At 42.0% G+C, this 13,372-nt stretch overlaps 1 protein-coding gene and 1 pseudogene across 1 annotated transcript; both read left to right on the top strand.

The window, feature by feature from the left end:
- The first annotated feature begins 5,024 nt into the window (after positions 1-5,024).
- LOC147982593 (ABC transporter B family member 20 pseudogene) lies at positions 5,025-7,114 on the top strand (annotated as a pseudogene).
- A 211-nt stretch (positions 7,115-7,325) lies between these two features.
- Positions 7,326-12,966, top strand: LOC147982592 (ABC transporter B family member 20-like). Its single transcript, XM_087514471.1, has 2 exons — positions 7,326-7,410; positions 11,380-12,966. The coding sequence occupies exons 1-2, from the start codon at positions 7,336-7,338 to the stop codon at positions 12,607-12,609; spliced, it is 1,305 nt and encodes a 434-aa protein (XP_087370597.1). The 5' UTR covers positions 7,326-7,335; the 3' UTR covers positions 12,610-12,966.
- The last annotated feature ends 406 nt before the right edge of the window (positions 12,967-13,372 follow it).

Below are 13,372 nucleotides of genomic sequence, written 5' to 3'. Positions count from 1 at the left end.
AGCTCGATTTTAAAATAGAGATTGAATAACATTTTGAGCAGCATACTTTTGCTATCAACGCAACAACTATGAGATGGTTGTATCTTCCATACTACATGCATTATAGGCAGTTCCGAAATAGAATGGTAAAGGTTTATACTCCTCCAACCACCAACAAGCATCAATCCATGGCTTGCTCGAAACAACGAGTGCCTCCAACTAACAACAGCCTTGGGGGAGTTTTGTTTAATTATATTGATTTGCTTTGATCTTTTTGGATCGTGGGACTGGGCATCCCGGTTACCGGCCCTTTCTCGTGAATGAGGAGCGGAGTCCACTCCTCTTGAGAATAACCCACATAGCATGGAAGATATAGGCAGCCCTAATTGAAACATGAGCTGCTCGAGCATATAAAACATAATTTCATTTGAAGGTTTGGAGTTTGGTACATACAAATTTACTTGGAACGGTAGGTAAATACCGCAATAGGTAGGCATGGTGGACTCATAGGGAATAACTTTGGGGTTTAAGGAGTTTGGATGCACAAGCAGTATTCCCGCTTAGTACAGGTGAAGGCTAGCAGAAGACTGGGAAGCGACCAACTGAGAGAGCGACAACAGTCATAAACATGCATTAAAATTAATTCACACCGAGTACAAGCATGAGTAGGATATAATTTACCATGAATATAAATATCATGAAGGCTATGTTGATTTGTTTCAACTACATGCGTGAACATGTGCCAAGTCGAGTCACTCAATTCATTCAAAGGAGGATACCATCCCATCATACCACATCATAATCATTCTAATAGCATGTCGGCACGCAAGGTAAACCATTATAACTCATAGCTAATCAAGCATGGCACAAGTAACTATAATCTCTAAATTTCATTGCAAATATGTTTACTTCATAATAAGCTGAATCAGGAACGATGAACTCATCATATTTACAAAAACAAGAGAGGTCGAGTTCATACCAGCTTTTCTCATCTCAATAAGTCCATCATATATCGTCATTATTGCCTTTCACTTGCACGACCGAACGATGTGTATAATAATAATAGTGCACGTGCATTGGACTAAGCTGGAATGTGCAAGCATTCAACTCCAAAAAGAAGACAAGGTAATATGGGCTCTAAGTTAAATAAACAATCATGCATATGAGAGCCACTAAACATTTTCAATATGGTCTTCTACTCTCGACCCCCAAATAAAAGAAAAAGAAAATAAAACTATTTACACGGGAAAGCTCCCAACAAGTAAGAAGAAGAACGAGAAATCTTTTTGGGTTTTCATTTTAATTACTACTACAAGCATGGAAATTAAACTAACCATTTTTTTGATTTTTCTTAAGGTTTATCAAACACACAAGAAGAAAACTAGAAAAAGAAAATTAAACTAGCATGGATAATACAATGAAATAGTGTGAGCACCGACAACTAGAATAGTGTGTGAACATGAATGTAAAGTCGGTGAGAAATACGTACTCCCCCAAGCTTAGGCTTTTGGCCTAAGTTGGTCTAATACCAAGGACCGTGGCTACTCTCCTCGGTGTACTGGGAGGTGTAATCAGGATACCACTGGCTGGCCATCTCCGGGTCCCACTGGTAGGACGATGCACGATAAGGGTCCAGTTTAGGTTCTGGAGTGGATGCTTGGCCTCGATGAGCGTACACCGCTTCCGGTGTGACAATAAAATTATCTACAATCAAATCAAACAATAGAGGCACATGCAAAATAATAGTCTCACTGTGTTTCTTATTAAATCTCAGGTTATGCAAGAGCATCTTATCTTTGTTGTCAACAATGAACTCATGCGCTACCATGCTCTTGTAATCTAAAATGTAAGGAGGCAATTTTGTCTCCTCTTTCTCATGATGCCTAATAGGTATCTCAAAATGTCTAGCAAGACGTGAAGCATAGATACCTCCAAAGATGGGGCCTTTTGTACGATTTAGGCTTAGCCGTTTAGCAATGACGGCACCCATACTAAAACTATTATCTCCAAATAATGCATGTTGAAGAATGATAATATCAGGAACACTAAAGTTTCCACTATTTCCATGACCAATCAAGCATCTACTAGCAAATATGGCAAAGTAGCGTAAAACAGGAAAGTGTATGCTAGAGATTTTCGCATCGGAACCCTTCTTTGGATCTTCTACAGTGATGGTGTTAACAAAGCCATCCACATCTTTACGATGGGGTTCCTCTAATTCTCCCTCAAAGGGTGTCCTACATACCGCGCGAAAATTACGTAAAGACATTTCTCTGAATTCATCATATAAATGAAATGATACTGAAGGCGGTGACTTCTTAGGATAATAATAAAAAATTTGCATGAAAGTATTGGTAAGTAAGAGATACTGATCAATCCGGTCATGGAGGAAATCGGTGAGGTCTGCATTCTCGATTAAAGAATGAATTCCAGCTTCTTTCAAGAAATTATCGCATGGCCATTCACACGGCCGTACTTCCGCTACGCGAGGAAGATTATACTTGGCTTTTTCCTTCTCTTTAGCTTGTTTTTCCTGAGAGCCTTGGCTAGAAGAGCCCCTCAAAAGTCTCCTTCACATTTTCTGAAAATTTCTGAAATTTTAGTAACTTCAAAATAAAAGTGAATAAAACTAAACAAGATTGGTAGCAACTACTCCTACAAGTGCCTAGAGCCTATATCATGCACTAGAATTGCTTGGGACCTCATAAATTTAACATGCAAGCTCAAGAACATGGTCACCTATACAGCAAAAATTTGCAATGAATAAAGCACTAGAACAAAAACTAATTGGACCAATGGAGGAGTCACATACGAAGCAACAATCTCCCAAAGCAGTTTTGTGAATGGAGCTTTGAGCAAGGAGATCGAAAATCGCAGCAAAATAAGCTAAAACTCGTGCTTGAGCTGGATGGAGATTTTTTGAGAAGAAGATGGAGTGTGTGGGTGCTGGCATAAGTGGAGGGGGGCCACCAGGGGCCCACGAGACACGGGGGCGCGCCCAGGGTAGGTGGGCGCGCCCTCCACTCTCGTGGCCTGGTGCTTGCCCCTCCTGCAGTGATTTCAGTGCCTAAAATCCTCAAATATTCCATAAAAAATCATACTAAATTTGCAGGGCATTTGGAGCACTTTTATTTTCAGGATATTTTTTGTTGCATGGATAATTCAGAAAACAAACAGATAATACTATTTTTGCTTTATTTATTCTAAATAACAGAAAGTAAAAAGAGGGTACAGAAGGTTGTGCCTTCTAGTTTCATCCATCTCATAATCATCAAAATGAATCCACTAACAAGGTTGATCAAGTCTTGTTAACAAACTCATTTCGAATAACACAGAACCGGAGAAATTTCGAATAACACTAAGTTACCTCAACGGGGATATGAAAATCCCAACAATAAGAATATCATACTTTTTGTTGACAGTAGAGAGAGGAAATTCAAACCTCCAATAATGATAGTTGGAACTTTTCCAATAGAATTGATGCTATGAACTTGAGATTGTTTCCTCGGGAAGTGTACCGTATGCTCATTACCATTAACATGAAAAGTGACATTGCCTTTGTTACAATCAATAACAGCCCCTGCAGTATTAAAAAAGGGTCTACCAAGGATAATCGACATACTATCATCCTCGGGAATACCAAGAATAACAAAGTCCGTTAAGATAGTGACATTTGCAACCACAACAGGCACGTCCTCACAAATACCGACAGGTATAGCAGTTGATTTATCAGCCATTTGTAAAGATATTTCAGTAGGTGTCAACTTATTCAATTCAAGTCTACGATATAAAGAGAGAGGCATAACACTAACACCGGCTCCAAGATCACATAAAGCAGTCCTAACATAATTTCTTTTAATGGAGCATGGTATAGTTGGTACCCCGGGGTGTCCAAGTTTCTTTGGTATTCCACCCTTAAAAGTGTAGTTAGCAAGCATGGTGGAAATTCCAGCTTCCGGTATCTTTCTTTTATTTGTAATGATATCCTTCATATACTTAGCATAAGGATTTACTTTAAGCATATAAGTTAAGCGCATACGTAAGAAGATAGGTCTAATCATTTCAGCAAAGCGCTCAAAATCCTCATCATCCTTTGTCTTGGATGGTTTAGGAGGAAAGGGCATGGGTTTCTGAATCCATGGTTCTCTTTCTCTACCGTGCTTCCTAACAACAAAATCTCTCTTATCATAACGTTGATTCTTTGATTGTGGGTTATCAAGATCAACAGCAGGTTCAATCTCTACATCATTGTTTTTGCTAGGTTAAGCATCAACATGAACATTATCATTAACTTTATCACTAGGTTCATGTTCATCACCTGATTGTGTTTCAGCATCAGAAATAGAAATATCATTGGGATTCTCAGGTGTGTCTACAACAGGTTCACTAGAAGCATGCAAAGTCCTATCATTTTTCTTTTTCTTTTTTTAGAAGAACTAGGTGCCTCTAGATTATTTCTCTAAGAATCTTGCTCGATTCTCTTAGGGTGGCCTTCAGGATACAGAGGTTCCTGAGTCATTCTACCAGTTCTAGTAGCCACTCTAACAGCAAAGTCAGGTTTATTATTTAATTCATCAAGCAAATCATTTTGAGTTTTAAGTACTTGCTCAGCTTGAGTAGCAACCATAGAAGCATATTTGCTAATGAGTTTGAGTTCATCTTTAACTCTAGCCATATTATCGCTCACACGTCCTATTTCGAAAGCATTATTCTATAACTCTCTACCAACATAAGCATTAAAACTTTCTTGTCTAGCCATAAAGTCATCAAATTCATCTAAGCATGGGCTATAAAATTTAGCAGAGGAGATTTTAACTTTATCATATCTATAGAGAGAATTTACCTTTACTACCTGTGTCGGGTTATCAAGACAATGTGGTTCTTCAACAGGCGGTATATTAATACCATGTTTTGATTTATCATATCTTGATTTTGAGGCTGAGAAAGCTGTTCAGGAAGCACTAGATGTTTTGATGCTTGGGAGGTCTACTATCATCACAGCTAGACGTCTCAGCCTTATCAGGAATGCTGATTATATAGTAGTGATGGAGGAAGGCCAACTTGTTGAGATGGGGACACATGAAGAATTGTTGAATCTTGATGGTCTTTATGCTGAACTTCTTAAGTGTGAGGAAGCAGCAAAACTTCCAAAGAGGTCAGTGCATCATCTCTTGCGCAACTAGCAATTCACTAATTCCCTGGAAATAGAACTTGTATGTTGGTGTAGAACTTCCTGATCCTTGTTTGGTGAACAGCTGCTGTTTATTTTGGTTTGAGTTCCTATATTGATGCAGAATTATGATCAAAAATACATGTGCTTGTACGGGACTACCATTCCACATTTCATGGCTGATTTGTCATATCTTTACTGGTTTAGTATTTTTTGGAATCCATGCTTTATTTTTGTCAATATTGTGTTCCATACCATGTTAAATTTTGTCTAATTTTATGTCAAATGTTTTGGTGATATTTCCCCGTTCTTGTTGTTTTATTTGTTTGTAACATCTATCTCTAGTTTCTGTTCACCGAATAAAGAATAAAGATGGTAATTCATTTGCACAAGTGGTATTTTATTTTCATATTATATGGTAATATGGACAGATGACGTTGAGGTGGAATTTGCTCATTGATTCCTGGTCTCACTCATCTATCCATTTGATATGTACAAATTTTATTTTTACTACACATGTGACCTACATGATAAAACATCCAAGTTATGTACATATATGTTTTGATTGGGCTGCTTGTGTCGAGCAATATGTATAACTGGCCTCTTAGCTTGCAGAAGAGCTGTTAGTTTTGAATCCTTATTCCATACACCACATATCTTTGGCTTCTGAAATTGTTTTAGTTACACAATTTCAGTCCCTTGTATATACACCTTACCTACTGTAAGCTCTGAACTATTTATTGCACCATTAGCTTTAAATTGATGTAATTTTGTTTCTTGTATACACCTACTGTAAGATCTTAACTACTCCCTCTGTAAAGAAATATAAGATGGTTTAGATCACTAAAGTAGTGATCTAAATGATCTTATATTTCTTTACAGAGAGAGTATTTATTTTGCTCAGCTATCATAAAATGTTTGTTCTTCATGTCTGCGCCAACAGGCATAATATTTTTTCACAGATTTATTAAGTTTTGTTGGTCCTTTGAAATGTTTATTTGTTTTGTTTGTTGATCGAGGCACTTGTTTTCTCCTGAACTGTTTCAGGACACCTATGAGAAACTACAAAGAGCCCAGCTCCTTCCAAATTGAACGGGATTCGTCAGCAAGTCACAGCTTCCAGGAGTCATCTTCTCCTATCATGTCAAAATCACCTTCACTTCAGAAAACACATGGTTTTCTTGCATTTCGAAATTCTGGTGTTAACCCTAACTCACGTGAGTCGCCAAACATTCAGAGTCCTCCTTCAGAGCAAATGGCAGAAATCAGACTACCTATGGTTCCTTCTGAGAGAGCTCCATCCATCAAAAGGCAGGATAGTTTTGAAATGAAATTGCCTGATCTTCCCAAAATCGATGTCCCCCTACATCGACAGTCTTCTAATAATTCAGATCCAGAATCACCAATATCACCATTATTGACTTCTGATCCAAAAAATGAGCGTTCCCACTCGAAAACTTTCAGCCGAACTCTTGATATGTTCGATAATTTTCGTTCTGATCCATCAAAGAAGCATCAAACAAAGGCTCCATCATTTTGGAAGCTTGCCGAGCTTAGCCTCACAGAGTATTTTTATGCTCTGCTGGGGAGTGTTGGTGCTGCCTGCTTTGGTTCATTTAATCCTCTTCTTGCTTATACGATATCCTTAATACTGGTGGCATACTACAGAATAGGTGTCCGCGATGTACATGATGAAGTGAACAAGTATTGTTCATTCATTGTTGGCATGGGTATAATTACTGTGCTGGCTAACTTCTTGCAACACTTTTATTTTGGTATAATGGGAGAGAAAATGACTGAGCGTGTAAGAAGGACGATGTTTTCAGGTATGTTCTATACTACGGAAAGTTCCATTCTTGCGTCATAACATATTCTTGACCTAATATCATACTGTTACATCAACCACATCTCATCAATATCTAATGCATTTAATAATGCCACAAATGTTCTAACATCATAGCTTAGTATAAAAAATGTCATTGACTGATCTGTGATTGCTGCCCCTTCACTGCAATCCAGCGATTCTGCGCAATGAAGTCGGATGGTTTGATGATGAGGAGAACAGTGCAGACATTTTGTCAACGCGACTTGCAAATGATGCAACATTTGTTCGTGCTGCTTTCAGCAACAGGCTTTCTATATTCATCCAAGATACATCGGCTATTTTTGTGGCACTTCTCCTGGGTATGCTGCTAGAATGGCGGGTTGCTCTTGTTGCACTCGCAACCTTGCCTATCCTTGTGATTTCTGCAGTTGCACAGGTTAGCCCTCATCAAATTTCATCATTCTGATTCCTGAAAATTGCAAGGTCATTTGTTTTGGAACTTCCATTTTGCATGTACGGATACATCTTTGTACCAAATGTCTATGTATGTTACACTGTTACGGTTTATTACCTCTGTACGCTAAATAAGATGTTTGCAGTTAAAATTGAGCTGCAAAACGTCTTACATTAGTTTACAGACGGAGACATGATTTGTTTAGTTTTTTCTTGGTAAGGTTCAAACTGTGTCCAAGTATGAGCTACATTAAAATTTGAATCATGTTTTTATGATATAGATATATCTGTTGTGTTATCTTTATCTGGCAATTGCAATACTTAATAGTGCCCTGATGGCCTTTCTCTCTGTTAGCGTAATCTTGATTGTTAGGTTTGGATAGTAGTGTTTGTGTTAGACTAAGTATTAGACGTGTAGGATTAGCAGCCGTGGCTAAGTAGTACTCCTACGTACTAGTATAGTAGTCCGGCTAGGATTTGTACATTGTCTAGTACGTGTCGTAGGAGTTTGAGTCTGGTTAGAAGTCCAAGTAGAAGTACTAGTAGGTTTCGGTGTAGCTGGTCGTGGCTTGGCTGTGTCATATATATACACAGTCAAGGCATCAGATTGAAACGTGGTATTGAGAAAAAGAGAAAAAGAAATAAAGAGAAGAAGGGGCACGACACGTGCCCTTGGCCAAAGTTTTTGCGCGTGTGTGTTCATCGTGATTTGATGTGATCGATTCTGTGGGCGAGTTCCAACAATTGGTATCAGAGCAAGGTTGATTTGAAGCCGCGCTTGCCCCGGGGTGGCGATCTGCTAGCTCCTCGGGGCGGGCGATACGGTCGTTGGGTGGTGCAGCGACGAGGAGGATCACGTGATCTTCGTTCGTTGGAGCGACAAGGATGGAGGCGATAGGCTATCATCGGCAAGGCGGTGGAAGGAGGTCGTCGATGGGAGAGGTGGTGCCGAGGTGCGGCGCTGGAGCTCATCAAGATCGTCGTCCGAGGGATTCGGATGAGTGAAGGAGTCGTGCGAGATTGCACGATCAGTCGTCGTTGCGTCTGTGAGTCGTCGTCGTGTCCAAGTGCTCGTCTTGGCGATGATTCGTTGAAGTGGAAGCGGTGTGCACGGTGTTCCGTGAGTCATGTCCATGTCCTCGTGGAGCGTCCTGGTTGCGGCCAGTGTGGATTCGGTATGGTGCCGAAGGCGGACGGTGGTAGGCGAAGCCATCGTAAAGCGAGGAGATGTGCGGGCAGTGGAGAGTGGATCTACTGTAAGCAAGTACAAGGAGTATGGTGCGGACCGAGTGCAAGGCAGCGGCCAAGCAATGGCGGTGGCACAACATTGTAGAGCAAGGAGGTTTTGCATGTTTCCAGGCGGGTCGTACTCAGTGTACGGATATGGCAGTTGAAGATCAAGCTTGGCGTGTAGTGGGACAGTGACCAGTTAAGTTGACGACATGAAGATTGATGGTGCCTCCAATCTTGCATGTTGCATGCGTAGATGCGATCGTGTGAGCTGGTAGTCCGGATCATGCGTTGGAGTTTGGATCGACAAGTCGCGGATCTACAACAAGTCAATATCGGAAGAAGCACGAGGAATGTGACAAGTCAAGACTAGGGGGAGATTGTTAGCATAATCTTGATTGTTAGGTTTGGATAGTAGTGTTTGTGTTAGACTAAGTATTAGACGTGTAGGATTAGCAGCCGTGGCTAAGTAGTACTCCTACGTACTAGTATAGTAGTCCGGCTAGGATTTGTACATTGTCTAGTACGTGTCGTAGGAGTTTGAGTCTGGTTAGAAGTCCAAATAGAAGTACTAGTAGGTTTCGGTGTAGCTGGTCGTGGCTTGGCTGTGTCATATATATACACAGTCAAGGCGTCAGATTGAAACGTGGTATTGAGAAAAAGAGAAAAAGAAATAAAGAGAAGAAGGGGCACGACACGTGCCCTTGGCCAAAGTTTTTGCGCGTGTGTGTTCATCGTGATTTGATGTGATCGATCCTGTGGGCGAGTTCCAACAATTGGTATCAGAGCAAGGTTGATTTGAAGCCGCGCTTGCCCCGGGGTGGTGATCTGCTAGCTCCTCGGGGCGGGCGATACGGTCGTTGGGTGGTGCAGCGACGAGGAGGATCACGTGATCGTCGTTCGTTGGAGCGACAAGGATGGAGGCGATAGGCTATCGTCGGCAAGGCGGTGGAAGGAGGTCGTCGATGGGAGAGGTGGTGCCGAGGTGCGGCGCTGGAGCTCATCAAGATCGTCGTCCTAGGGATTTGGATGAGTGAAGGAGTCGTGCGAGATTGCACGATCAGTCGTCGTTGCGTCTGTGAGTCGCCGTCGTGTCCAAGTGCTCGTCTTGGCGATGATTCGTTGAAGTGGAAGCGGTGTGCACGGTGTTCCGTGAGTCATGTCCATGTCCTCGTGGAGCGTCCTAGTTGCGGCCAGTGTGGATTCGGTATGGTGCCGAAGGCGGACGGTGGTAGGCGAAGCCATCGTAAAGCGAGGAGATGTGCGGGCAGTGGAGAGTGGATCTACTGTAAGCAAGTACAAGGAGTATGGTGCGGACCGAGTGCAAGGCAGCGGCCAAGCAATGGCGGTGGCACAACATTGTAGAGCAAGGAGGTTTTGCATGTTTCCAGGCGGGTCGTACTCAGTGTACGGATATGGCAGTTGAAGATCAAGCTCGGCGTGTAGTGGGACAGTGACCAGTTAAGTTGACGACATGAAGATTGATGGTGCGTCCAATCTTGCATGTTGCATGCGTAGATGCGATCGTGTGAGCTGGTAGTCCGGATCATGCGTTGGAGTTTGGATCGACAAGTCGCGGATCTACAACAAGTCAATAACGGAACAAGCACGAGGAATGTGACAAGTCAAGACTAGGGGGAGATTGTTAGCATAATCTTGATTGTTAGGTTTGGATAGTAGTGTTTGTGTTAGACTAAGTATTAGACGTGTAGGATTAGCAGCCGTGGCTAAGTAGTACTCCTACGTACTAGTATAGTAGTCCGGCTAGGATTTGTACATTGTCTAGTACGTGTCGTAGGAGTTTGAGTCTGGTTAGAAGTCCAAATAGAAGTACTAGTAGGTTTCGGTGTAGCTGGTCGTGGCTTGGCTGTGTCATATATATACACAGTCAAGGCGTCAGATTGAAATGTGGTATTGAGAAAAAGAGAAAAAGAAATAAAGAGAAGAAGGGGCACGACACGTGCCCTTGGCCAAAGTTTTTGCGCATGTGTGTTCATCATGATTTGATGTGATCGATCCTGTGGGCGAGTTCCAACACTATCTAGCTATGTTCCAAGTAAAGCAACCTCCTAAGGGCTGCTAAAACAACAGCATGCACAATATAATCACATTTATAGTACAAGATGCTTAACTTCACAGCTCTGTTGAACACCGAGTGCACTTCCTGGTGTCACAGGCTTGATGTTTTTGTGTTACCTGTGCAAATTCAGCTCTGTCGAGGCACTTTACTAGCAGATGTTCCTGTCATCGCTAATTTATTTGGCAATTGTTATGGTATCAAAACTGGTTTTGTATAAAAGAAATATTTTTCTACATGGTGTAGTCAAACCTGAACTCAGATTTGACACTATGACAGTACAGAGTTAGTTTTGCATTGACCAAATTTGTTCTGGAACAGCGTGACATCTTTCACATAGGTGGACTTCAGGCTGCTACACTAGTCCACCTGTATTCCCACCATATAACCATTTACAAAGGTTACTTTCAATTGGTATATTTCTAACACTGTCAGTGATATACTTCTAGTGTGTCTACTGTCTAGGAGACTATGTCAGTATCGTTGGCAATTATTTTAACTGCTTTTACTTCTCTGTTTTCAGCCCATTTAAGTTCAAGTACGCAATTTAATCCATAGTTGCATTACTTTTGAGTAAGTTCTTACTGAGCTCTTATTAAACTGTACAGTGGGGCTGATACTTGGATTCTTCCGTTCTTTTTTCAGAAAATGTGGCTTTCTGGCTTTTCTAGAGGAATTCAGGAGATGCACAGGAAAGCTTCTTTAGTTCTTGAAGATGCAGTCAGGAATATCTATACTGTGGTGGCATTCTGTGCTGGTAACAAAATAATGGAGCTTTACAGATTGCAGCTTGGAAGTATTCTCACAAAAAGCTTTGTTCATGGGATGGGCATTGGCTTTGCCTTTGGCTTCTCTCAGTTCCTTCTTTTCGCCTGCAATGCGCTTCTGCTGTGGTATACAGCCGTAGCTGTCAAGGCTGGGCATCTCAGCCTGGTAACAGCACTCAAAGAGTACATTGTCTTTTCTTTTGCAACTTTTGCACTGGTGGAGCCATTTGGCCTTGCGCCATACATCCTCAAGCGTCGGAAATCCCTCACCTCAGTCTTTGAGATCATTGACCGTGTACCCAAGATTGATCCAGATGATGCCAGTGGCCTGAAACCGCCTAATGTGTACGGGAGCATTGAGTTCAGGAGTATTGATTTTTGCTACCCAACTCGTCCTGAGATGATGGTTTTGAGTAATTTTAGCCTTAAAGTCAATGGTGGACAGACAATTGCTGTGGTGGGTGTATCTGGGTCAGGGAAGAGCACGATAATTTCTTTGATCGAGAGGTTCTATGACCCCACTGCTGGCCAAGTTTTGCTGGATGGCCGTGATCTGAAGTTGTTCAATGTGAGATGGCTGCGAAGCCACATGGGGCTGGTTCCTCAGGACCCTGTCATATTCTCCACAACCATAAGAGAGAACATCATATATGCCAGGCACAATGCGACGGAATCCGAGATGAAAGAGGCTGCCAGGATCGCGAATGCCCATCATTTCATCAGCAGCCTGCCTCACGGCTACGACACGCACGTGGGGATGCGTGGAGTGGATCTGACACCTGGGCAGAAGCAGCGGATCGCAATCGCCCGTGTCGTGCTGAAGAACGCGCCCATTGTGTTGCTTGATGAAGCCAGCTCAGCCATCGAGTCCGAGTCGAGCAGGGTGGTGCAGGAGGCACTTGATACATTGATAATGGGGAACAAGACGACGATCCTCATCGCACACAGGGCGGCCATGATGAAGCACGTGGACAACATTGTGGTTCTCAATGGTGGCAAGATTGTGGAGCAAGGGACGCACGACTCGCTGGTGCAGATGAATGGATTGTACATCAAGTTGATGCAGCCTCACTTCACCAAGGGGTTCCGGCAGCGTAGGCTAATATAGATGATGGTCCGGTAGATCTTGTACATTACCTTACTCCAATGGAATTAAGCTAACCGGTTCCGCTTTGCTGACTGGTAATGGGCAAACATGGATGGAAGGCAGCTTCCTGTCACTGCGTGGTCTGAGAGAATAGGATTGGCAGATGGTATTCAATATTGATTGTATGTTACTGGGGCTTCGATGGGGCTAAAATTCTATTGGTATTTGTCATTTTGAAAATCACACCGGGGCGTGGAGTGGATGGAGCTGGAATACCATTGTAGCGCATCAGATCGGCTCCATCGTTGCATGATTTGGCGAGCGAGCATGGACTTTCTTCTCAAGACATTTGACATGTGCAGGCTGTCCTACCTATACATTCATTGTTTAGTTTGTGGTGGTAGCTTAGCACAGCCTAGGACCATTGATCTTGTTTCATCATGTTCATCATACATACTCAACCTCTTAATTTTGTTTCGTCGTGTTTGTCATACATATCCAACCTTTTAATTTTGCTGGGTGTGTTTCTATGGTCTATATAAGTTTCCTGTTTTATTTAGCCGCAGAGGGTGTTACATTTTATTTGAGGCAAACAAAAATATGAATTTGCTGCTACGTACATTTGTTTGTTTATTTTGAATGTTGCAGGCGAGGAAAAAAAGCAATCTGATCAGCGATCGACAAACTATAACAATGACCATATATACATCAATCATCTTATGACACCATATAGAGAACGAGGTTCTTCAACAGCAACGCCTTTAGAAAAGGAGCGACACTCAAG

This window comes from Triticum urartu, chromosome 3A, assembly GCF_056163025.1.
Source record: "Triticum urartu cultivar PI428250 chromosome 3A, HENAU_Tu73, whole genome shotgun sequence".
In the NCBI taxonomy this organism is placed as follows: Eukaryota; Viridiplantae; Streptophyta; class Magnoliopsida; order Poales; family Poaceae; genus Triticum; species Triticum urartu.
The sequence above is the reverse complement of the archived record's forward strand: the minus strand, read 5'-3'. Positions and strand labels throughout refer to the sequence as shown.

Coding starts and splice junctions, on each gene's coding strand:
- LOC147982592 (XM_087514471.1), top strand. CDS start 7,336: ATGCTGCTAGAATGGCGGGTTGCTCTTGTTGCACTCGCAACCTTGCCT. Junction 7,411..11,379: donor TGATTTCTGCAGTTGCACAG/GTTAGCCCTCAT, acceptor TTCTTTTTTCAG/AAAATGTGGCTTTCTGGCTT.